General features: G+C 45.9%; 1 protein-coding gene across 3 annotated transcripts in view; it reads right to left on the minus strand.

Annotated features, from left to right (window-relative positions):
- Window positions 1-26743, minus strand: part of DPP10 (dipeptidyl peptidase like 10) — a 603190-nt gene that overhangs the window by 240125 nt on the left and 336322 nt on the right. Inside the window, exon 1 of one of the 3 annotated variants that reach the window (XM_079993429.1) lies at window positions 15526-16471. The exons of 1 other annotated variant lie outside the window; for it this stretch is intronic. In XM_079993429.1, coding sequence (XP_079849555.1) covers window positions 15526-15603 — 78 coding nt within the window. In that variant the 5' untranslated portion in view covers window positions 15604-16471. Of the gene's footprint in view, window positions 1-15286; window positions 15308-15525; window positions 16472-26743 lie in introns of those variants that run through there. One more of the 3 variants, XM_079993431.1, reaches the window with a different exon arrangement.

The raw sequence follows: 26743 nt of genomic DNA on the forward strand, positions 1-26743 counted from the left end.
AGTCTCCTCCCCCTCCACACCAGTTTAAGACTCTCGCTTTGCTCCACCTCTTCCTAAGTTCCTTTCTCCTCTGGGCCCTCCTGCCCGCTAGGGTCTCATCCTTCCTGGACTCCTCTGACGCTGACCCTGACGATTCTTGCCCCTCCTTCCGGCGGGCTTTAGGACCTGGTTCCCTATCCGGGCTACCTTCTGTGCCGCTCGCCTGTACCTTTGAACTTGGCGCGCGCGCCCAGCCTGCAACTTTCCTCTTAACCGTTAACTCGCTCTCCGATGGAGGCGTGGTCAACCCTGACTCATATTCTCTCGCTGGTGGTGCATATGTGGGCTCTGACACCTGGGACTCCTCCCCCCCACTACGCTCTGGTGGGGAAGCTGGTCCTGATTTCCAACTGCTGTTCTGGGAGTCCCCGCTGGCCCCTTGCTTCTGGGGGGTCCCCCTTGGGTCGCCCCTTGCCCTGCCCATCGGCGCCCCCTTCTGTGAATCTTCCGATTCGCTGGAGAGGCTCATGGAATCTATCGGGCTGCTGTCATATTCTCCTACACTGCCCTCGGATTGCTCCCCCTCGCTTTCCATCTCCTCTCCTCCCTGCGCTCCCGCTGAGTCCCTGACATCCATCCCCCCCTCGAAGCCCCCCCTTCCCCCCTCCCCCTCTTCTGGCGTGGGTTCCGGGTGCTCCAATGCTGTGGGGGTGCATGCCGGATACCGGTCTTCCCCCCTGGCATGCTGCCAGTCCGTGACGGGTACATCGACGTCGCTCTCCTCCGCTTCCATCTCATTGCCGGCGTGCTCGAAACCAGGATCCTCCCCCAACCCGTCCATGCCCCCTTGTTCCTCCATTTCCTCTGGGTAGTCTGCGTGCCAGGGCCCTCTGAGCAGTCTCCTGCGCCACTCCTCCTCGGGTTGAGTGTCCCACCAATAAGAGCGTTCCGCACCCAAGTCTGAGACCGACCCCTCCGGCGAGGTAGTCTCTGGAACCGTCTCCTCAGCCGAGGAGAACCCCTGAAACGTACTGGCTGAGAGTGTGGGGGTGAAAAGATATTCGTCAAAATAATCCTCCGGCATGGGCCTGTGTGGGAAGAGTGCGTGGAACTCGTCTTTGAGGTAGTGCTCCTCCACCGCATAGTACGGCACCCAGCTGTTGGCGCTGGCCGGGGCACCTTCCCTTGCGATGAGATATTCGACCCCCTCTTTCCCCCATCTCGAGTCCAAAATCTCCGTCACCTCGTTGAGTGGCCCCGCCCTCGGCGACCCCCCTGTCATGGGTGCATCTCTAAGCGGACTGGGAGCTGTCCCTGGCTCCTGAAACCTGTGAGGTGCCTTGTAGGGCGTTAGCACCGATCTATGAAAGACCGGGTGCATTCTGGAACCCTCCGGTAGTGTCAAACGGAAAGCCACTGGGTTGATCTGTGCCTCGACTAGGTAAGGGCCCAACTGCTTGTGTCCTAGCTTCTTCTTAGCTAAGGATCTGGCCGGCACTGCCTGGGCCGCTAACCAGACCCAGTCCCCTACCCGTATGTCCTCCCCCACTCTTCTGTGTTTGTCTGCTTGCATCTTGTATACGTGTTTTGCTAGGTCTAACTGTCTACGGAGCTGTTCATGGACCTCCTGTAACTCCTCTGCCAATGCCTCTGCTCCCTGTGGTTCCCCCTCCCCCTCTTTCTCTAAGCCCGGGAAGGTCCTGGGATGTCGCCCGTGGTTGGCAAAAAACGGTGTCACCCCCGTGGACACGTGTTGTGTGTTGTTGTAGGCAAACTCGGCCAGGGGCAGATAGTCCACCCAGGTCGAGGGCTGCTGGTTGGCGTAACATCTCAGGTACTGCTGCATGATGGCGTTGACCCTCTCCGCTTGTCCGTTGGTCTGCGGGTGTCTTGCCGACGCTAGGTTGACCTTGACGTTCAGGATCCCCATCAGCTTCCGCCAGAAACTCGAGATGAACTGGCGCCCCCTGTCGGACAGGATAGACCGTGGCAGGCCGTGTACCTTGAACACGTGGTCTATGAACAGCTTGGCTGTCTGTTCCGCTGTGGCCACCTTCGCGCAAGGAATGAAGTGCGCCATCTTGGTGAACATGTCGACTACCACGAGTACTGCTGTTTTGCCCCTCGAGCTGGGCAGGTCAGTGACAACGTCCAAGGCTACCCTCTCCCACGGTTCGGACGGGGTCTGTAGCGGTTCTAACAGTCCCGCCGGCGGTCTGTGTACTGGCTTGGCCCTTTGGCAGGTGTCGCACCTCGTGACATAATCCGCGACTTCTCCCCGCATCTTGGGCCACCAAAAGTCTCTGGCTACTAATTCCACCGTCTTTTCCTTGCCGAAATGTCCGGCGCTGGGTGCGTCGTGTAGCTGTTGCAGTACTGTTGTGCGGAGTTCATCTCCCGGTACGTAGATGGCCCCCTTGCGGAGGAGCAGTCCGTCGCGTATCTGGAACTCGTCGTCCTTTGCCGTGCCGCTGCACACCTCCTCCATCTTGGAGCGCGCGAAGGAATCTGTTCGCAGCTCGCGCCGTATCGCTTCCAGGTCTACTGTGGCAGAAGCGCATGCCCACGCCTTGGGTGCGAAAATGTGTTTGGCCGCTACCGGTGCTGCTTCCTCCAGATACTGCGGCTTCCTGGATAGCGCATCAGCCATGATGTTGTTGTCTCCGGGGATATATTCTATCCTGAAGTCGAAATCCGCAAAGAACTCCGCCCAGCGGATGTGTCTCTGGTTCAGGAACCGCGCCGTGCGCCAGTACTCCAGGTTCTTATGGTCCGTGCGAACTTGCACCGTGTGTTTGGCTCCGATGAGGAAGTGCCGCCACGCCTTGAATGCTGCATGAATGGCCAGCAACTCTCTGTCCCAGATGGTGTAGTTCTGCTCCGACTTGCTGAGTTTCCTGGAGTAGAAAGCACACGGCCTCCAATCCCCTTGCGGGTCTCGCTGCAACAGGACTGCCCCCACAGCTCTGTCGGAGGCATCCGTCTCCACCCTCATGGGCTTGCTGGGGTTCACATGCAGCAGTTGTTCCTCGGAAGCGAAAAGACGCTTGAGTTTCTCAAAGGACTGCTCCGCCTGCTCCGTCCAGATGAACTTCTTCTTCTTGGAGCTGAGGGTGTCCGTGATGGCCGCCGTCTGCATAGCGAAACCCTTGATGAACTTGCGATAAAAGTTAGCAAAGCCGACAAACCTCTGGACCTCCTTCCGATTGCGCGGGCTCTTCCAGTCCAGTACTGATCGTACCTTGGCGCTGTCCATGGCGATTCCCTTGTCGGACAGCTTGTAGCCCAGGAAATCCACCTCCGTCATGTCGAACTGGCATTTCTCCAGTTTGGCGTAAAGCCTGTGCTCCCGTAGTCTTTGCAGGACTTCCTTGACATCTCTCTCGTGAGCCTCCTGCGATTCCGAGAAGATCAGAATGTCGTCCAGGAAGCAGACGCACTTCTTGTAGAGGAGCCCCGCTAACACGTGATGCATGAAGGCTTGGAAGCAGTGGGAGCCATTTTGTAAACCGAAGGGCATAACCCTATACTCATAGGTGCCCAAGGGCATGAACATGGCCGTCTTCCACTCGTCGCCCTCCCGCATGCGTATAAGATTGTACGCCCCTCGTAGATCCAGCTTGGTGAAGATGCGTCCCTTCCTCACCGTCGCGAGCAAGTCGTCGATCTTGGGCATCGGGAAAGCCGTGGGCTTGGTTTTCGAATTTAAAATTCTGAAATCAACTACTAGCCTCTTCTGGGGCGTGTCTTTTTTCTTCACAAAGAACACAGGACTGCCCCCCACTGCTTTGGATTCTCGGATGAATCCCCGCTTCAAATTGTGATCTATGAACTCCCTGAGCTCTTGCAGTTCGTCTTCAGACATGGAGTACAGTTTTCCGGTCGGCAGCGTTGCCCCCGGCAGGAGGTCAATCTTGCAGTCGTAGGGTCTGTGGGGAGGCAGCTTGTCCGCTTCCTTCTCGCAGAAGACCTCCAAAAACGCCTTGTACTTGTCGGGTACCGCTTGCAGCATGCCCAGTTGTAGCTGTGGGTCATCCTCTTGCCCCTCGTCCTCCTGGTTAGTCATGATGCAATGTTCTGCGCAGTAGGAGGAGCAGAAGGTCAATTTACGCTGGTACCATGCCAATGCCGGGCTGTGCCTGTCCAACCAGCTCATGCCCAACACTATGGGCGTGTCTGACAGTTGGGTGACGCTGAAGCTGATGACTTCGCGGTGATTTCCAATGCGCATCACCATTGGCGGCGTTTGCTGTACCACCTGTCCCCCCCAGCAATTCTCTTCCATCGACTGTCACTACTTTCAGGGGCATTGTGGCAGGCAGGAGCGCTATGCTATGTTGCTTGATGAAATCCACTCCTATAAAGTCTGCATTGCTACCAGAGTCAATGGTAATAGGCACTTCCATGGTGAGCCCATTGGGAAGCTGGAGTGTTGCGGTGAGCTGCACCACTGGTTTGGGCGGGAGGGGGTCTGTGGGCTGTAAGATTCCTGGGGACTGCTTCACTGATTCGTCTGGCTGGACCCCAGCGGCTCTGCTTCCAGCCAGACTTCGTCGTTTCCCTGCTGCGGTTCCCTCTGCTGAGCTGCTTCTGTTACTTTTGCTGAGGCTGCATTGTGCTTGTGGAGCCTCTGGGGGCACTCTTTTGCCATATGCTGAGCACTTTCGCAGATGTAACACTTCCTGTTCCCTCTAGGAGGCTTCACCTTGGCTGCTCCTGGTGTGAGGGCTCTGGTCGCTGACTGAGCCTTGGCACCACCTATCTCCATCGGCTCCTCTCCCCCTCCCAGTGGAGGCGTGGATTGAGCGCGCGCTGAGTCTCTGGGAAAGAAAGGAGGTGCCCTTGCTGGCGTGCGTCCCCAACGCCCTTCATCCTTGCTCCAGGGACGTTCTTCTAGCCGCACACCAATCGTCAACGCCTTCTGGACCACTTCTTGGGTGCTCCGTGGCCTCTCCCCCCTTGCGATTTTGTCTTTCACAGCCCCGTTGAGCCCCTCCCAGAACAGGTCCCTGACGGACGCTGAGTCTTTTTCCCATCCCAGCGCGTTGACCAATGCAAAAAAGCGGGAATGATATTGCCTTACAGTGGCTCTGCCTTGTTTCAAACCGTGAATCTCTTTTCTAGCGACATCCACATCTATCTCCGATAAAAAACAATTGTCCATCGCCTTAATGAAGGCTTTTGCGTTTTGGAGGGCTGGATCATTATCTCTCCACAGATTGCGCAACCACGCTTTAGCTTCTCCATGGAGATGCGTTAGTATGAAGCCTACTTTCTCCTGCTCATCTCTAAAGTCCTTCTCCAGCAACTTTAGCGCAAAAACTACGTCTGCTCTGAAGTTAGGATATTGCTGCAGACTCCCATCGAAATGCGACACCAGGCTCCCCCCTCTCTTCCCGAGCCCGATCCCTTCTGATTTGGCTGCCGGTGGCCCCTGTTTAGTCAACATTTCCAACCTGTTTTGCAGATCCTTGCAGACAGCATCTGATTCCTCTTCTCTCCTCCTTGCCGCTCGTATTTCTGCGTTAAGTTGTACCACGGCATCTTGCAAAGCTGCCAGTCGTTCTTCTGTAGTCATCTTGTGCTGCTTTTGTGAGCTCGCGAAGCACCTATCTTCGCTCCTCGCTGCGTCCTCTCACGTTGCGAGGTTCTTTGAAATCTGAGACAGGACTTACTGTCAGAGCTGCCTCTAGGTCCCAGCTCACAGAGGACCAACGCTAGGCTGTAGTTATGTACAAAAGTCTTTATTGCGATTCAGTCTCCATTTTAAAGCCGCAGCGTGCAGCTCTACGTCCCGACCTTAGACCGGCGAAGTCCTGTCTGAGTCTCCTCCCCCTCCACACCAGTTTAAGACTCTCGCTTTGCTCCACCTCTTCCTAAGTTCCTTTCTCCTCTGGGCCCTCCTGCCCGCTAGGGTCTCATCCTTCCTGGACTCCTCTGACGCTGACCCTGACGATTCTTGCCCCTCCTTCCGGCGGGCTTTAGGACCTGGTTCCCTATCCGGGCTACCTTCTGTGCCGCTCGCCTGTACCTTTGAACTTGGCGCGCGCGCCCAGCCTGCAACTTTCCTCTTAACCGTTAACTCGCTCTCCGATGGAGGCGTGGTCAACCCTGACTCATATTCTCTCGCTGGTGGTGCATATGTGGGCTCTGACACCTGGGACTCCTCCCCCCCACTACGCTCTGGTGGGGAAGCTGGTCCTGATTTCCAACTGCTGCTCTGGGAGTCCCCGCTGGCCCCTTGCTTCTGGGGGGTCCCCCTTGGGTCGCCCCTTGCCCTGCCCATCGGCGCCCCCTTCTGTGAATCTTCCGATTCGCTGGAGAGGCTCATGGAATCTATCGGGCTGCTGTCATATTCTCCTACACTGCCCTCGGATTGCTCCCCCTCGCTTTCCATCTCCTCTCCTCCCTGCGCTCCCGCTGAGTCCCTGACAGTATGTAACATGAAGCGTATGTAACCCGAGGTACCACTGTATCACAAATTACTACCTATTTTTTTAAAAAAACCAATATTTTATATAAAGCTGAGTAATATTACTAGTGAAATATCCAGTAAGATAGAAAATACAGCGGGTGGGAAGGAGGAATGCAAATACAGTTTTGCTTATGTACTGGAATATTGCTTCTTGTTTCAAGCATATGCAAATATAAAATAGAATCAAGCCAACCACATAGAAACAGTTCCTAAGGCAATTGTTAACCAAGCTGAATTGTTACACACAGTAGTGAAAGTATTGAATCAGGCAAAGTGGTACATGCAGTATTCAATCATGCAGGCTTGCTAAGAAGCAAACAGCAGCAGCAGCAGCAACAACAACCCTCAACATCAAGTACATATTATAAAATGTCAAGTTTCTGTGTTACCAAGCAGCTCAAGATTAATTCCTAGTGAATAATACAAAAAAGTTATTAGATACAGTATTATTAAATAAGATTAATTAATATTTTTGTGTTTTTTGTGTGCATGTTTGCATTTAATAGATTATTTGTTTTATATAAATAGGCCTCTGGTCAAATCTACCAGAGCTCTTTTTCTTTTTGAAAAAATTTTTATTGAGTTTTATAAATGAAGATCATGGGGTAGGTAAGGGATAATAAACGGTACAAAAAATAGAAAAAGTTTTCACATGTCATTTGTATATCACAAAAATAGCACAATAATTTTGCAGCAATGTCTATGACACATGGTTCATTATTAGTAGTCAATGGTCTTGGTTTGTGAATTGGTTTAAACTAAAACAATAACAAAGGGGAAACAAGATAGAACAGAGTTAACATAACAATCAACACACATAGCCAAACACCTAACCAGGAGCCCTTGTGGTTGTTCTTAGATTAAGTAATAGTTATTTTTCCTCTTAGGTTACTAATGAAACAATATAAAGTGTTGGTATATTGATGAACATGGGAGGGGGGTTCAAAGCGAAGATCATAATTAAGGTTAAGATTCAAATTTAGATCTAGCAGAGCTCTTTTTATGTTTGTATGTATTTAAGGGGGAAAGGGATTTTTTGCCCCCCAAAAAGCCCACATACCCACCTGAAAATGTGTTCTAAAGGATTGGAAGCTCCTCCAGAACAGTGCAAGAGTCTGCAGGGGAAGGGGAGATTGACAGAAATTGAATCCCCTTCTCTTCCAATGTGCAGGAGTGTTTGCTGGTTCATATCCCCTTCCATTTGTAGAAGCGTTACTCTGGATTTAAACCAGTGTAACTTGTTGTGAATGTATTTTGAAATGCCCTTGGATTGTGACTGAGAAATGGTTTATGAATGGATTTAAATCTTTGTCACGCAAACCTATCCAACCATATAACTCAATGCACAGCTGTAAAAACACAGCATTAAGGTTAATGGGAAATAAAGCTGCAGCTTCCAGTTGCCTGGAGAATGGGCACCACTGAGATGACTGCTACTGCTATGAAATTTGTGGCAGAAAAGAGAAGTCAACAAGGGTGCCACCACAACCAGAAACCTTTCAACTTAGTTATAACTGTGACAGCAGAGAGTGAGAGGATGGAGCCATATAGGTAACACATTCTAGATCTGCCCCTATGATATCCTCACCTAGTTCTCTACTTTTTTATGCATATTCTGTGTTGAGCAACAGTTTTGCTTAATACCAGTTGATCTCATCCCACAATGGTAGCTGTTGGTGACAAGTCTTAGTTTAGTTGTACTAATCCAAACAGTCTTGGTAGGTTGTCATAGGTTGTGAAGTTGTACTGGTGTCAAACTGAATACTTATCTGAACACTAGAATTCTTCATCCCATAAGTCCCATAGAAATGAGGTTCTTACGTAATTTATTTTGATTCAGTTGTGAAAGAATTCTTGAACAAAGTAGAAAAGGTTATCTAAAGTTCTGAACACTGTTAAAATATTTTGGGTTCATTGCATGCAATTATTTTGTAGGAGTAAGTTCTCTGACATGAGGTTTTTGGTTCATGTGGTTTATCCTACCTGCCCCTTTGGGCCTGCTTGCAAGAGCAATTATTATGAGTGTCATGGGATGGCATTATGCCTCTGGAATCATAGATGTTGCAGACTTGATGAAGCCTGATGACATATCCAGGCTATCCAGTACATTTCAACCTAGTAAATTATTCACTTGAATAGCAAGCACATCGGCAGTGGGACTGACTATGAGGCTCTTGACTACGAGTGCATGAAGGTAATAACAAGCTAGGTATCATTTTAGTGTGAAACTACCACAAAGCATTGGGGCATAGGAGAGAACCCTCATCCAGTAGGCAGGATTCAACTAACAAGCCTTCTCAGAGGAAGCCCATGCAAAGACTTCTGCTAGTATAAGCACGGTGGAGAGTTTGGGAGAACCCCTAAAACAGCATATGGGAGGGAGGAGAGGGCAAATCATTCCATCAGGCAAGCAGAAATGTGCTGATGGAGCTATGTGCTTAGCACTACACTGAATTTCTATAGAAAGACAGACAGAAATTTGTTGTTTGCACATGCCTCTATTGGTTCCATGAAGAAAGAAAGACAGGATAGAATTGTAAAAAAGAAATTAAAAAATATGATATTTGTAATCAACAAATTACTGTGTGTGTGTGTGTGGAGGGAGGGAGGGAGAGAGAGGGAGAGGGAGAGGGAGAGGGAGAGGGAGAGGGAGAGGGAGAAAGAGAGAGAGAGAGAGAGAGAGAGAGAGAGAAAGGGAGAAAGAGAATGAAAGCCTTGAGTCATGAATGAATCCTATGCCAAAGAACATACAAGGTATATTTCACATGCTATGGAAATCTGCCTAAATATGTATAAAATGTATGCAAATTTGATATCATCGTTAGGATCCATTAGAATAGATTACTCGTATCAATGAACTGAATGCTTGTTTATTTTTAATCTTCAGATAGTTTGCATAAACAGCAATAACCTCTACAAGATGGTACCGCTTAACTGCTTTTTTGTAAACAAACTAGTCTCTCACAGTGTTCATACCTGTAGGGATTATGTGAGTATTCTCATCTGTGGCAAAATAGAAGCATTCATCAACTAGCACCCCACATGGGTACATTATATTGAATGGCTGTAGTTTCTCTTATGCTCATTAGGGGCTATTGTTTGATATATTGTGGAAAGTTGCTAGAAGTGAGAGGCGGATAAATGCCATTTGATGAATTCTTCAAGCAGATTTGAGGAAGGTTAATTTAGGTTCAGAAAGAAGCATTTAGGTATTTTATAGTTTTTTAAAAAGAATTCAGTTAAAGTCGGAGATGTAAAACAGGATGAGCTGACTTTCTGTGTATGTGAAATATTATTGTGACATCTGGGATGTATTGCCAGAGTGTGGGTGTATTGGGGGACAGAAAATTTGTGTTTTCTTCAAATTTCAGCATTTCTCTCTCTCTCTCTCTCTCTCTCTCTCTCTCTCTCTCTCTCTCTCTCTCACACACACACACACACACACCTCTACATGCATTCTCTGTATCTTTTTAGTATTAAATCTGGCATGGAATGTGGTATCCTAGGAACCTCAGCTTTCATTTGAGGGTGGGGGAGAGGAGAGGACAATAGCCATGCTTTCCTGCTCTTATGGTTTTCCAGAAAATCTTGCATTCGTTTGAGCCACATCTGCAGATAGCTAAAAACAAACAGTTGAGTTTGACAGTGACCTGGAAGTATATTTCAGGAGCCTCAACAGTTTGTGATTTTTTTTCCTATGGTTTTTTTTCTTTCTTCATTTTCTTATATTCTTAACAGATGAAAGGATAAATCCCTGCTGGGATTCTATAGTTTTGCCTCTCTGTTCTTCGTGGTCATAGCAAACGTGGATTTTGAAGAAAATATATGTGAGTAGTTATTCCACACGTTTATAGCACTGACATGTGAAGGGATATTTAGAGAACAAAACAGATGCCAGTTTTGCCAAACTACTCTGCCTGCGAGCACATCTGTGTGTGCCATTTCAGGAAAAGGGGGCATGAGTGTGCACATCCTTCATCTTCACCAACTCCACTTATCCCACTATCACTCTGAGCAGAAGGAGTTTACTAGATAGGAAGTGTGCACATACCTCATCTTCTGTAATGGCCTGGCATGGTATGAGAGACAGGAGTAATTTTGTGAACCCCAAATATATGGAAACTGGAACTACCTGGGGAAGGATTGTGTCACATGTCTAAATAAAACCAAGAAATTTTCTTGAGCCCTGGGGTGAAATTCAAATGCAGAAGGGAGAACCTTGTCTGGTTGCATAAATCTAACTTGGTGGATCAAGCTGCAAGGGGAAACAAGTAGTATTTGGGATTGAACCAAGAAAATGGTGTATAGGAAAATTAAACCAATCCCAGTGCCATTGCCCTGATCCAAACTGCCCACTCCACTGATACAATCAATAATATTGCCTGTATTTTTCTTTTCAGGAGATGTAATCACATAACTCCTGTCACATCCAATAATTTGTGTGACATCTAATCATTTGTACCTAAGTGATTCCACGTTCTCATGCTCCTGTGAGAGCAAGAAAGTTTCTCTCTACCATTGATAATCATATGAATCACTACAAGTTTCTAACTAAACCCTAGTCATCTTCCCTGCTCCCAAGTAAAATCTCAAATCACTTTACACTTGGGTGTTTGAGTCATTTAATCATTTTAGTTGTTCTTGTCTATACTTTCCATGAGATGTGTAAACTATTGTTTTCCAAATATGTCAAGAGCAAGAAGTTATATTTGGATACTTTGGAGAGCAATGGGGAATGGGTGTTTAAACCTCTCTTGCCTAACCATTTTCCTAGTCTAAAGTGTGCTGCCATTACTTTCACAGGGGGAAACATACCTTATGTTTTTCCCTGCATAGTTAATGATAGCTTCAGCAGCTTTGGTGAGTGAGAAAGCACAATTTAAATGATGGAAATGGTGTTGGAAAAGCACCTACTTTCACAGCATAATTTTCTGCTCTCCAAAGTAGCAGCAAAAATCCTCATCACGGATCTCTGGCTGCTGGAAAAATTCAGTTGGTAGAGCATGAGACTCTTGATCACAGGGTTATAGGTTTGAATCCCACCTTGGGCAAAAGATTCCAGCATTGCAGGGGGTTTGGACTAGATGACCATCATGGTCCTTTCCAACTCTACAATTCTAAGATTATATGTCTAGCTTGGCCCTAAATAAGCCTTTTGTTAATGAAACAACATACTGACTTTATATATTCAGTTAGTTATCTAGCACAGGTCTAACATCTGTCTTCCATCAGCATATATTTTTTATGGGAATAAAAAGTGATGGACTTTACATTTTGCATTTATTTACTTTAAATCATAGCTGATATTTAACCCAGCCCTGCAGGGTTACCCTGCAGGGGTACCAACTTGAATAAAATATTGGGGGAGCCGGTAAACCCCACTCTGCATAATCAGTCACATGACATGGCATGCACACACTATTTTAATGACAATGCCCATCTACTGGGGTGGCATCTCCCTAAAATATTTTACTGGGAGAGCAAAGGGAGTTGGCTCCTACAAAGCCCTGGGAGATACTCCTTTGAGGAACTCAACTGTTCTGCTTGCGATTTCACCTTTCTGAATAATATCACCAACTAGGCAGGTTATTTCAGTGTGAATATTATTTTTCCTCCCTATTTCTATCTAATACAGAAGAAAGCAATGCTGTTTTTATGTTTATACAGTGGTACCTCGGGTTAAATGGGACGCAGGTGGCGCTGTGGGTTAAAGCCTCAGCGCCTAGGACTTGCCGATCGAAAGGTTGGCGGTTCGAATCCCTGCGGCGGGGTGCGCTCCCGCTGCTCGGTCCCAGCGCCTGCCAACCTAGCAGTTCGAAAGCACCTCCGGGTGCAAGTAGATAAATAGGGACCGCTTACCAGCGGGAAGGTAAACGGCGTTTCCGTGTGCGGCTCTGGCTTGCCAGAGCAGCGATGTCACGCTGGCCACGTGACCCGGAAGTGTCTCCGGACAGCGCTGGCCCCTGGCCTCTTAAGTGAGATGGGCGCACAACCCCAGAGTCTGTCAAGACTGGCCCGTACGGGCAGGGGTACCTTTACCTTTACCTTTACCTCGGGTTAAGAACTTAATTCGTTCCAGAGGCCCGTTCTTAACCTGAAACTGTTCTTAACCTGAGGTTCTACTTTAGCTAATGGGGCCTCCCACTGCCACCGCTGCCATGCGATTTCTGTTCTCATCCTGAAGCAAAGTTCTTAACCTGAGGTACTATTTCTGGGTTAGCGGAGTCTGTAACCTGAAGCGTCTGTAACCTGAGGTACCATTGTATATGGATTTACCAGCAAAATAGTAACTGGAATCAAGTTGTGAGTGTTTACTGATCTGCAGAAGCTGAAAGTTATATGCATGTTATACATAGGAAGCTGCCTTATACCAAGTCAGGCAATTGTTCTATCTTATCTGACACTCACCAGCAGTGGTTCTCCAGGGATTCAAGCAGGAGTCCCTCCTCCAGCCCAACCAGAGATTGAAGCTTGGACCTTTTGCAAATGCTGTACTATGAACTACAGCCCTTCACATTGCATTGAGACACCTGTGTCCGAATGCTGCCACAGCTAGGCATTAGTCACTACATGGCCTAGGCAAAAGCGACAGCTGCTTAGCTTGAAAAATGGAAGTGTGACCAACATAGCAATGCAAGGACAGTAGTGAGTAAGATGAGATTTTAGCAGGACAGGCTGCAAACCCAATTAAATTAATTACAAGGAACAAAAGTAGTAATATTTTATTCAATACAGAACTCTGTAAAATTTCAAAAAGCCACATGAATCTGTCCTCCACATAAGCATTAAGTACTGACTGAAATAACCCAATCACCCTCTCCCAAACAAGTTTAATTAATGCATCGATTTTACTCAGAACATTAAAAGACTTCTCACAACAAAGCTGCAACTTACTAATTAAGTTTAGTGTTTCAGAAAACAATGCCATGTAATTTGAGATGGAGGGCCACACTTAAAAATCTAACTTGGTCATTACCTTTTTGTGAATAATTCAGAAAAGAAACTAAATAGGTAGTCAGTGCAAGATCTTCTACTGAGAAAACTGACATTATAAAATATACTGAATATGTAGTAAATGTTATAGAGAGAGACAGAGAGATATAAATCTTGTCCAACAGTTTTCACAAAGACAATGGGGGGAAAATCTTATTGCAAGTTGAAATATGTTTGTGAAAAACATTCATTGTACTTGTCATTATTAGCCATACATGGCTTAGAGCAGATGTGCCTTTGTCAATCTCCAATATGTTTTGCTTAGCTCCCCTGTTCCTCCCACTTTCTCAAACTCTGCAGTGCCTTTCGAGGTAGTGTCATGGGTTAATGAAAAGAAGTGGGGGGGGTGCATGGAGAACTCACAGGAAAATTGACAGCTAATGAAACAGTTTCTGTGATTCGTGAGCTACTGTAAGATACAGCTGCTTACTGTAATGAAACCTAAGATATGTGAATACTTGAAAGGATATATCTGTAAAAAGACATTCCCATCTTGACCACACTTTACACTTCAGAAGCAAATTGCTCCAAATTGCTCCTTTCCACCTTAAAAATGGTAGAGACATCTTAGTGCTGCAGGCAGTAAGATTTACTAATACTGTATAAACATGAAGCATCCCAGAAAAGGGGGGGGGGGAGAGATAAATATGTATGTTAGAAGTCATGATTTGAAGTACAGTTTTGACAACTGAGTACTTTGTAATTGCTTTGTTTAGTAAAAAAAAATAATACCACTACAGTATCTCTGTAGCATGCCAGTGAATACTTTTGCAAGTGTTAACTGGGAGCAAAGGACAAGCACCAATGATGAAAGCCCCAAACGGAGCTCTAGAGAATCAATAACATTTTCCTTCTGTTTCTTGTTGTGGGTATTGGGCTGGCACAAGTTTTTGCATCTCACTCCCAAATCTCTCTCTACACACACCAGTTTATTTCACTCCTTTCATCCCTGCTTCTGGCAACAGAGTAACTGACAAGCAGAGAGAATTTCACAGATTCCTTGTGTCTATACTGAGCGCACAGCACCATCTCTGGTAACACCAGCCAGCCTTTTCTCCTCTCTAGAATGCCACTATTAACCAGTGACCTGATAGCTGGCAGCCTCTTCTGAGGGCCATTAATTGATGTAAACACAACACATCTATAAAAAGCCTGCACATTTTCTATTTGCTGTCTTTGTTTAGTGCAACTTGCGGAGAGAAAAAAGCCCACAACCAAAGACAGAAAAACCAAGGGAGAACAGCAAACATTCCTTAGGATGACAACAGAAGGCTCTGAATATGATGGTCTGCATTCTTCCTCATCTCCCTGAATTTCCTAGTGCTGTGCCTTCTCCTCCCCTCTGCACCTGTACAGCCATATCATCTCTCTCTTGCACACACCTATTACTTCATCCGATAGTCTTTTCCAAAGAGGAGCACAACACTGGACTCTTGTCTTCAGACCTCTGCATCTTTTCCCTTCTCTCCATCGAAGCCAAAAGCCTTCTGTTTCCCTTTGACTGCCCCCTCCCCTCCCCCACCAAATCTTCTCTGACCCATAAAGGTCAGTGGGCTGTACTGTTATTAGATGCATCTAAAAGCAGGGCTCCCTTTAGTACTTTGCCTGCCAAAGAGGGAGATGCACTCAGGTTCCCTTGCTCCCCTCTCAGGCCATGGCTCCCTTTCCCACCCCACCCACCTCACCTCCTTCCCCCAGCCATTGCCCGCCAATCCCCCCCCCCCATCACTTGCAGCCTGGCTGAAAGGATCCTTTCCGCACGCATAAGCCACAGTCTCCGCCAAGTGGGAAAGTCTTCTTTTCCAGGGAAAGAGGCGGCAGCAGCAGAAGCAACAGCACCTGGCCCCATATTGTGCCTTCCTGGACGCTGATGCTCGCGCGCCAAAGCGGACTCTCATCTCTGTTTCTTCTTCCTCCCCCCAATTATTTGCCACAACTTGGGCTGCCATGCTAGTCCTCAATGGGCAGGAAATGGTGGACGAAAGCCGCCCCCCCCCACAGGAAAGCACACACACACACACACACACACCCCAGACCCCCGCCCGGGCTGAGGCGGCGGAGTTGCTGCCAAGTCCTACCTGGTCTTGCTGGGCAGCCTGGCTCCCCCGGCTGCCCGGGTTCGGTGGCGCCTGCTGCTGCTCCTTCATGGCTGTCATGGTCGGGGAGGAGTGGGGGGGGGGGGAGAGAGAGAGAGACACGCGGGCACTTCCTCTCACTGGTCCTGCAGTCCGAGAGCCGCTTCCCTCGGCCCCGCTGGCATGACAAAAGCTGCCCGCTCTCTTCCCTCGGTGCGAGCGAAGCAGCAGATGACGCGGAAGATGAAGGAGAAGAAGAAGAAAGAAAGAAAGAAAGCCGGCGGAGGGACGCGGCGGAGAAACCCCCACCGGGCAGCGCGGGAAGCAGCCGCCTGCCTCGTCCTCCTCCGGCGTCCGCAATTCCAACCCCCTCAAGCCCAAGCCGAACTGAGGGAAGCGAGAGAGAAAAAGCGCGCCCCCCAAAAGAGGACCGGAGCGGCCAGCTCCAAAGCCAGGGCGCGGGGGGGGGGGGCGGCTAATGAGCGAGCGGCAGCCCCAAAGCGGCAGCCACCTGGGACGCGGGTTGGCTCCCCTCACCGGCACTGTCGGGCATTCCTACAGTGTGCCCCCCCCTCAAAAGCAGCAGCAGGAGGAGGTCCAGTGGCAGCGGCGAGCGGCTGTGGCACCGGTGGTCCCAGAGTCCGAAGTGCTTCCCTAAGGGCAGGTGGAAGAAGGGGGGAGAACAGCAGCTCAGGGCGCGCGCGCTCGCCTTTTCCCCCGCTCGCCCTCTCTTTCCCTCGCAGCAGCAGCAGCTGGATCCCGCAGCCCGGCGCCACAGCGAGAACGCAGGGGGAAAGGAGCACAGCGCGGCTCCCTCAGACGGCCCATTCGCTTTCCCTCCTCAGCTGGAGCGGACCATTCGGAATCCCGGGCATAGGGGACGCTGCTGCTGCTGCTGCTGCTGCTGCCTACCTGGCTGATGAAGAGCGCGCCTCTTTCCCCTACCCCTCCGCCTTTCTCACTTCCCGGTTTTTGCACGACTTCTGAAAAATGCCGCCTCCAATCGCGCGGCTGAATCCGTCACCTTGGGGAGCAGGCAGGGCAGGGCGTTCACTCCAAGGGTGGATCGAGCGCTTTGATGGGGAACGAAAGGAAAAGGTGGGGAGAGGTGAGATTTGCCTTGAGCATCAACTGTTAAGTTATTATGCTTCGGCGTGTGACTTCTGCGGACACGCACAAACGCACGCGCTCGTGCAAACTGGCTAAGTTACAAATCAGCCCCTTGATCTCCTCTCTGAAATGAAACATTCCAAGCAGGGGGACTCATCCGCAATCCAGTAGCCTTTCTGAGAAAGGGAAAGGTTTTGTTTCCGACTGCCATCCATTTATACAGAAATGCACAGTGCCAACGGCATTGCTGGCTCTTTATGCTTTTTCTCATCTGATGTCGATAGAAATATTGTTTTGCAAGGTGGAATAGTTTTTGCACAGAGAAAGAAGGGTGGTGGGGTCCAACGTTTACTATACAGGGTGGTAGTCAACTAAGCTTTACTCAGCAGACCCATTAAAATGAATGACCATGACTAAGTGAGATCCATTAATATCAACACCTGACCTTCTCTGAGTCCAGAGTTTCTTTCAAATAAATAGACTATAATTCTGTGTCTACCTATGTCTCCACTTTGGTGGTGGTGGTGGTGGGGAGCAACAGAGACTCTGCTGATGTGCATGAGTTAATTTAATTTGAAATGTGCACTATAGGGTTCAATGAAAGCAAAATCTATTTTGAGAATAAAAGTCCTTTATGTTTCCTAAAGGTCATATTCATGCTTTAGAAACTCAGGTGGCCCCCAGATGTTGATGAGTTCTAACTCCCATTGGGCCAAGAAAGCACAGCCAAAGGCAGTGATGATGGGTGTTGTAGTCCAACAGCATCTGAAGAGCCTATGAAAGTGAAGCAGGTCTGATCTGGTCAGTTTTCAAACTTGCTGAATTGGCCTATTGAACCAATGATATCTGTGTAATCATTATTTAGCACTTGAATACTGAGCAGTTAGGCATAATCTAATCCACAGATATCTATGAGGAGTTTAGTCAAGCCCCAAGCCAGTATCCCAAGACCCAAGCATATCTATGGAAAAAGTTGAGCTCAGTTTCCTAAACACTTGTCTGACACCATCCATCTACATGTATCTTGGAAACAAAAGTTACTGAAACAATTTGGTGTTCCATACCTATATATCTCAGGGACGCGGGTGGCGCTGTGGGTAAAACCTAGGACTTGCTGATCGTATGGTCAGCGGTTCGAATCCCCGCGGTGGGGTGAGCTCCTGTCGTTCGGTCCCAACTCCTGCCCACCTAGCAGTTCAAAAGCACTCTTAAGTGCAAGTAGATAAATAGGGACCGCTTTATAGCGGGAAGGTAAACGGCATTTCCGTGTGCTGCGCTGGTGCTGGCTCGCCAGCTGCAGCTTCGTCACGCTAGCCACGTGACCCGGAAGTGTCTTCGGACAGCGCCGGCTCACGGCCTCTAGAGCGAGATGAGCACACAACCCTAGAGGGGTACCTTTACCTTTACCTTTTACCTATATATCTCAGTGAAAGAACATGTTTATTAAAAGCTGATTACTTATTTTCTGTTTCTATTTCTTGTTTTTTGCCTCCCAGACTTAGAAAGATTGTCCAGCTGGGAAAATCAACATCTCTTAACTTTCCATTTCCCTGATTCTAAAATTGGATTATTTATTTATTTATTTATTTGTTTTAGTGAATCCATAGCACTAATTTTCAAGATTAATGAAACACACAGCCAAGGACTGTGTTTGCTAAATTTGCTACATATACAGTATATGAATAATAAACAGCTAGCAGGAAGTTTGCAGAATTTGTAGCTAAGGTGGTCAAGTACAGTACCACTGTACAGTGGTACCTGGGATTAAGAACTTAATTCATTCTGGAGGTCCGTTCTTAACCTGAAACTGTTCTTAACCTGAAGCACCATTTTAGCTAATGGGGCCTCCCGCTGCTGCTGCGGCGTCGCTGCACAATTTCTGTTCTCATCCTGAAGCAAAGTTCTTAACCCGAGGTACTATTTCTGGGTTAGCGGAGTCTGTAACCTGAAGCGTCTGTAACCTGAGGTAACACTGTATATGCATCTGGAGAGTACCCCTAAATTCCCCACTGACTGACACTTCAGATGATTTACAAGAATTACATACTTTAGTAGTACAGCGGTACCTTGGGTTACAAACACCTTGGGTTACGAACTCCACTGAGGGGCAGGTGGCAGGCAGACTGTTTGGGTCAGCGTGGAGCCTGTGGGTGCCCAAGCCACCGCATCACTCCCAGAAGAGACGCGTGGCTCGGGTGTGTTGCAGGCCCCATGGTGAGTGCCACCCAGCATTTTGTCACCCCCTTCAGTGGTGACACCTGGGGCGCACCACCCCCACCGCACCCATTTCCTCCGCCTCTATTTAGGATATTGTGGGATTGTATTTTTGTCTGTTGTTATGCACAAATTAATCCCTGTCAAAATGATACAAACACCTACTTGGTCATTTTATTCTGGCTTGTTAGAGCAACATCTCCATCTTATGAAGTATATTGTTGCCTGAAAAAATCACATGCCATATTAAGGTAGTTACAGTCTTCTCTCCAGCAATTTCCCGTAACCTCAACAGCCTCTCTAATGTGCGCACACACACAAAGGTGCTCCAGCCACAAACATGTCTATAGTCACTTGTATAAACAGCCAAATTTTGCCCCCACAAGGAAATCCTTTGAACTACTGCATGTTAGACATTTCGCAATGCATCTGTCTGAAATGTGGCTGTCTATCATCTCCAACATGTAGATAATTCATGCAGCTTTCAGAAAGTTTGGACAGACAGTTCCTATTTTATTAACTTTTAAGACTTCAAACTTTGTAATGGTGGGATGTAGTTGGACCTGTTTAGGTTAAGTACACAGAATCAAAACAGTGTTTCAGATTATATAAACAGACACTTGTACAAACTGGGACAACTTTAGGCTCTAAGATGCCCTCTTGGCAAAAAGAACAGCTTTGAAACAGAATCCATTTCATATATATATAAGTTGGTTTTGACTTTCTTCTAGCTTTCAAGAATATAAATGATTGATTTAAATGCTTAGTTACAGCAAAGTTATGGAATACTCCTTAGAATTTGAGTCAGATTTAATAACTAGCTAAAGGAATGAATGACACAAATATATATTTGCAATGTTGAAATGTTTTATCCTCCCACCAAAAATCCATTTATGTCAGCATGGAAAACATCTTCTATATAATGTACCTTTTTAGGATCTGAGCTAACTGACAGCTGTGCAGTGAACCAGCTTAGGGTCTTACTAGGACAAACGGCTAAACTAGTTCACCTATGGTGTATTTATGGAATGCATGTTGTCTCTCTAGCAGACTCCAACCATTCGTGTGCTCTTAATAAGGATATAATATAGATGGGCGGTTGATTTTATCCAACTGACAATAATTTAATTCACAATTGACTCAATTATTTCATAAATGGTTTCGAATATAATATCATTTTAATAGTTCTTCTGTTATCCAACAATTATACTCTGTGGGGTGCTATAACTAAGCATGTCAGTGATGGAGAAGAAAGCAAAGGAAATTTAGCAGATCATTCATCTAAATTGATTTGTGAGTAGGCACCTGGATACTACAGATAAGCATGGTTGCGCTGTAGGCATGTGGAGTGGGAAATGGGCAAGTCTGTCTTGCTCTTGGTGACTGATATTTGGAATGCTTCCACTTACAAAGGTTTGTACCTGACATTAGGAGCAAACACAGGTGCCTTGCCTTTAGGATGCCCTGGAGAAGGTCTTAATTCCTTTCCACCTACATCAAACTAATGCACCAGAGCTCTACTGAAGTGACGTGCTCAGCTCAGCCACCTAACAAATCCAAAAGGTTCAATATTGCCGTCATTATGCTACATGCTAAACAATTATTTGTTAGTGCAGTGTCTGATGAGTCTGTTATTGTCTGAATTTATTTTGTACCTCTTAGAATGTCTACTTATATGCCGATATCCTATATAGATATTTCTTCCTTGTACTGTAGCTCAAGCACCATCAGACATACATTTTGGACAAGATGCCAGAATTAACTTGCTTCTGGTCAGCGAGTGCCAACATTTATCTTAGTTAACACTAGATGTAATAAGTGGCAGGGTGACACATATCATAGCATGTATGCAGTACCGGCTAATAAGAGCAATATTCTGGGTGACTGGCCATTCTTTTTTTCTGTGATGTATTAAAATGCATGCAATACTCAGAAACAAAGATCTAGTTCCTAGAAGGGAAGAGACACAGGGCTTTAACTTAAAAGATCTGAAGTAGGAATGGCTGACCTTTGGCCCGCCAAATGTTATTGAACTCCCCAGGCAGCATGTACAATGATGAGGAATGATGGGAATTGTAGTACAACAAATCTGGAGGGCCAAACATTCTCCATCCCTTCTGTAAAGAACCTAGTCATGGAAGTCCTGCTTTAGAACTCTGAGAGGTGGGTGGGAAGAGACTCTAGGCGTCAAGATTAAAGAGATGCTTAGCACTGGAGATGCAGGGATCTGTTAGTTTTGGTTAATTCAGTTTCTCATTTTTCTGATCTTTAATTCAATTCTCCACATTACTGCAGCAATTTGTGTGTGTGTGTTTTAAATATTCATTATGAAAATTCATCAGCATCTTAGTGTGTTTTCTCCTAATAATCACATTTTCGTATGCAGTCTTGATTACCTGAAGGAGCGACTCCACCCCTATCATTCTGCCCGGACACTGAGGTCCAGTGCCAAGGGCTTTCTGGTGGTTCCCTCACTGTTTGAAGTGAAGTTACAGGGAACCAGGCAGAGGGCCTTCTCAGTAGTGGCACCCGCTCTGTGGGACGCCCTCCCATCAGATGTCAAGGAAATAAGGAGCTATCCTGTTTTTAAAAGACATCTGAAGGCAGCCCTGTTTAGGGAAGTTTTTAATATTTAATGCTGTATTGTTTTTAACACTCGATTGGGAGCCACCCAGAGTGGCTGGGGAAACTCAGCCAGATGGGAGGGGTATAAATATATTATTATTATTATTATTATTATTATTATTATTATTACTACATACATACATACATACATACTTTTGCAAGCAATTTCCCTAATGCATTTGTGTATGTTACTTTCACTAATTGTTCATATTTATGTACACTTCCCCCTAAAGTAGGCATTTTTGTAAACCTTATTTGGTTGGACAACTGCATCACAAAATTCAGATCGGTGTTAATTTTGAAGGATAGCTGTGTTTTGGTCTGCATATTGTTTCAGAAAGTGTGACTTTGAGAGATTCACCTATAAATGAGAGCTAAATATTCCCTCAGTCCTGCATCCCTATCATATGCCAGTGGCTTCTTTTCTCAAATGTCCATCATTCTGCCAGCTTGTTTTTGCTCTAACTTGTGATTGTTTCCCCACTTTTACCTGCTTAACACAACTCAGTAATGGAAATGCTGAAGGGGAGAGCAGAGTACACTCTGCTCAATAACAATCTTCATGGGCACAGCAATTGTAATGGGCTGGAGGGGGGAGAGAGGGCTGAATGGGACCTAGAGGTTATCCGACATATCAGAAGGCATTTACCTTGCATTTAGAAGATAGCTTTTTAAACCATAGAGATCAGTTTGCTGCTAACATGTGAATGTGGCAGATTGTATGTAGCAGGCCTGCTGAAGAGCACTTCTGTTCAATTCACATCCTCATATCTAACGATGTGTTTACCCTACAGCACTAAACAGGTAGCCAAACTGTACGCAAATATTTTAATCTGTCGGTGGCAAAGCTTGCAAAATTATAGCATTCGAACTGTAAAAACTATGTTGGCGTCTGTTATTAAAGCTGTTTGCCAGAGCAAAAATAATGATTTTTAAATGTTTCAGTAGGAGTTGTTAAAAAGCTAGAAGTATTTCTACAAATAACTCCTTCTGAGCGTATGTGCTGTTAAATGGCATTGTCTCGTTTTTCATAACAATCCAAGAGATCATATAAATGAGCTTCAAAATAAGAAAACTCTGAAGGATATTTGAGAGACACCACACACAGCAAATTTCCAATACAATACAAATGAAGTTTATTCCGTGTAGGATTTTGCATGAATGTACAATTATCATGCATCATAGGAACCAACTCCTAGGGGCCGAGGTCCCTTCGGCCCCCACAATAAAATATTTGAGGGAGCCAGTCGTTCCCCCCGAGTTGACAGGCAATGCCATTCAAATGATGTGCATGTGCTGTGTCTTGTGATAAATTATGTGGGGTGGGGCTTACCTGCCCCCCCCAATATTTTATTCAAGTTGGCACCCCTGTCATGCATCTGTTTTGCTGCATATATGTGCAGCCCAAAGGAAACCACAGCAGGCACTGACCCAGTGAGGTTGTGTAGATTAAAATAACTGTGTTTATTTTTCAGGGTTTTTATGCTCTGAATACATAACCCAATGACTATGGAGAGCATCACAGTAAGAGGGGTGATAGTGTCCAAGTGTTGGGACAGTATATACCGCTTATGACCTGGTGAGTGCATGCAGTGGCGTAGCGTGGGGGGTGCAGGGGGCGCCGGCCGCACCGGGTGCAACATCTGGGGGTTAGGGAAATCCACGGGTTAGGGGGCGCAAATCCACGGGTTAGGGGGCGCAAATTACTTGCCTTGCCCCGGGTGCTGATAACCCACGCTACGCCACTGAGTGCATGATCTAGAAGTTCTGTCGAATCCTCTAGATATGGATTTAGAGCCTAATTCTGGGCTACACTGCATTAACTGACTCAGTCCAGGAACAGACTTTGGTAATCTTTGGTAATATGGCACCCTGAGTGAGGCCAGAAATTGGTGCCCAAAATGGATCTTCTCATAGCTTGGCGCCCTATGCAGGGGAACTGCCTGCACCACCCTAAATCCAAGGTAGCTCAGTCCTAAATACGCATGCACAGAAGTGAAGAATTAGACTGGCTCCCCCGCAAGACTTAAGTAAGTCTCACGTATTAACATTATATATATATTAATTTTAAAATGGTCAAACATAGATTCAATATATGGTGGGAGAGGGCTGATTTTGTAGAAGAGTCCTGACATATCAGTCTAAAAGTCCATTTGTTATATCAACCTGTCCCCAGTAGTGGCTAATGGAAGCTCTTAGGAAGCTTTCAAGAAGGGATTGAAGAGCATGGTGTTCCCAGGTTGCCTGTGCACTCACATCCGGTATTCAGACTTATATTTCTTTTCAGTGTGGAGCTTCTATACAGCTTTTGTTGTTAATCAGTCTTAATAAATGCATTAGCCATGAATTTCTTTAATGTCGATGAGGAGATTGGGATCTGATTAATAAAACCTATTCCTGCATCACATCCTTACGAAATACTATGGGTCGGAGCCTGACCACCTCTGTAGATGGAAAGGCTCCTTCCATTAATGGAAGGTTCTTGATTTAGCAAAGGAGTTCTGTAGGCAGGTGAGGAGTGACTTTTGCTGTATCTCCACTTGCCAATTCACTGTAGGGTTAAGGAACCCTTCACAAAAGTGTAGGAGGTGGGGCAGAGGGCCACACTGGGAGGGGAAGTAACCAAATCCTACTTCCTCCTTTTACCAGCAGGTTCATCCCATGAGTGAAATTCTGTTCAAGAGATGCTCCCACTGGCCTGTGTGAACTTTGTGTCCAATCTATGATCATTTGATATGAAAGAACTGATTTTTATAACAACAATTTATAAAAATTAATTGAGCTCACTGCTTTAGGTCAAATGTACATATTTCAGTCCATGTACATATTGCCCTTTTAAGATACAGTGGTACCTCAGTTTAAGAACTTAATTCGTTCCGGAGGTCCGTTTTTAAACTGAAACTGTTCTTAACCTGAAGCACCACTTTAGCTAATGGGGCCTCTCGCTGCCGCCACGCCGCTGGAGCACAATTTCTGTTCTCATCCTGAAGCAAAATTCTTAACCTGAGGTACTATTTCTGGGTTAGCAGAGTCCGTAACCTGAAGCGTATGTAACCTGAAGCGTATGTAACTCGAGGTACCACTGTACATGCATTTATCCTAACCCCTGGAAGGGCATCAGGCTTTGCTATCATCATAGCAAACAAACATTCAAACAAGAAAGACAGACAGACTTCCAAGCTAGTGAAGGCAATGTTCTTTTCATGTCATGAAGGTGCATCATTGGCCCAGAACTTCGGCTTATCTACATAATTGAAATTTGTGTCAACTAGTTTCAGTGGAACAGAGTAGAAGGAGGGAAAGGGTTGATTTACAGAATTGAAGGACCTTATGGGGTGGGGAACCATTTCCCTCTATTCAAGAACATATTTCATTCAAGCTTATGCCACATTTTGTTCAAGCTTTGTTCCAGCTTCATTTGTGGGCTAATTTATATTTTTTATCTCCTTGCCTATTTTGTGTGGGGGTTTTTAAGTGCAGACATTATGCACAAGAGCCTCCCAGCCTGGAAAATCACGAAACTTATTAAATACTTTGACAAACATTCCAGCATGAATGCAAACATCTAAGGCAGAGTTCGGAAATAGCTGTCCTTACCCTAAATGCATAATCAGCACACATGACTGTGTGTCTTTGGGAAAGCGCTGGAAGGAATAATTTATTACTGGAGGATTCGGAAGTCACAGCTTCATTAACATGACATTTGCCTCTCATTAAAATAAATAATTTATACTTTCAGAAGCAATACTATATCATCTTTTGACAAGAAAAAGTGATACAAAGCCAGACAGCAACCAGATGAGCCAAGTATCGGGTGATCATTATTTGATTCAGTCATGTACCACGTTCACACAAAAGTCACATACAATTGCAATGTATATCATTACTTGGAAAAAGAATTTCATTATAGCATAGCCTGCATCATCTTAGGTCACTAGGCAAGATTCTTGGTGCAACAAAGGAATGTCTGTTTCCAACGGTGGCAGTTGTTCAATATAAGAGTTCAATATATCTTCAAAAGTTCGGAAATGAAGAGAACAGAAGACAAAAATGTATGTATTATTCTATGTAATTTCCCAAGTGTTTATATCTCCCCACCCAAGACATTGTCCACTTTGCAATCCAGAAGCTCCCCATCAGTCACAGAACTGAACTTTGTGTTTTGGACATTGTAAAGATATGCAAGGAAAAGGGAGACTCTTAACTGCCCTGCATTTTTGCAATTAGCATATGCTCAAACCTGTTGATGTTGAAAGTGTCGTATTTGTGTTCTAACAAAATGAACACATTAAAAATCCATGACCAATAGTTGACTGGTCAATTGACCAGATCTTTTCTGACTGGTCTAATGCCCAAAGTGAGACAGGTCACTTATATATGGTAACTCAAGGTCAAACTACATATTACATAAATCACACCTTTTTTAAAAAATCTGCTTAAACTGACCACTTTTATTTTGACTTTTCCCCCCTCCTTCAGGATCAACTAGTTGGGGAAAAATAAATATTTGGCAGAAAATTAACACAGATCCCAATCCAGGTTGGTGGCGTTTTCTTAAAAAGAAAAGTGTCCTCTTCAAGAACATTAAAAAGAAGTATGAGCAAGGCAATATGTATACTGGATTATATGACCTATTGGTCTGATTCAACAGGTTCTCTTAGTAACTATATCAGGATATTTACCTAATATATAGTATCTTCTGGGCGAAGCTATTATTTCTGTCTCATAGCTGATAATCAGGTCCATTTCAAACTGATATTTTAAAAAATGCTTAACTGCTTTCTGCTGGTTGGATGGGTACTTGCCCATACGCAGGAAATGCTTTTATACATGACATTTAGATTACTTCCAAAACTCATTCAACTGCATTGTTTATGCAGCTGTGCTCATACAAGAAAAGTGAACTAAACATATTGCATATTTACAGAAGAGAGAAATTAATTTGGAAAGAAGGAGGAGGATAATTAGAAAGTCCAGAACAAGACTTCCTAAGAGACAGGGTGGGATACAGTATTAGCTAGGTTTCAGCATTGGGCTGAACATAAGACCAGTCAATTTCCCCCCCCCCCCCTTTGATGGCATATTCATCTAAAGGGAGTTTAAAATAACATCATGCATTATTACCATTTTAACAGAAATTCTCTTTTAACATGACTTCGCTTTGTATATGAGGTATTTCTTACAAGAGAGAGCAATTAAAATGGGTTACAGACATGCTCTCTGAAGTGGTACTGGCCTTTGCCTGCACACCTCAGAATGTAGACTCAGCAAA

Source organism: Podarcis cretensis, assembly GCF_951804945.1.
Source record: "Podarcis cretensis genome assembly, chromosome: 1".
Lineage (NCBI taxonomy): Eukaryota > Metazoa > Chordata > Lepidosauria > Squamata > Lacertidae > Podarcis > Podarcis cretensis.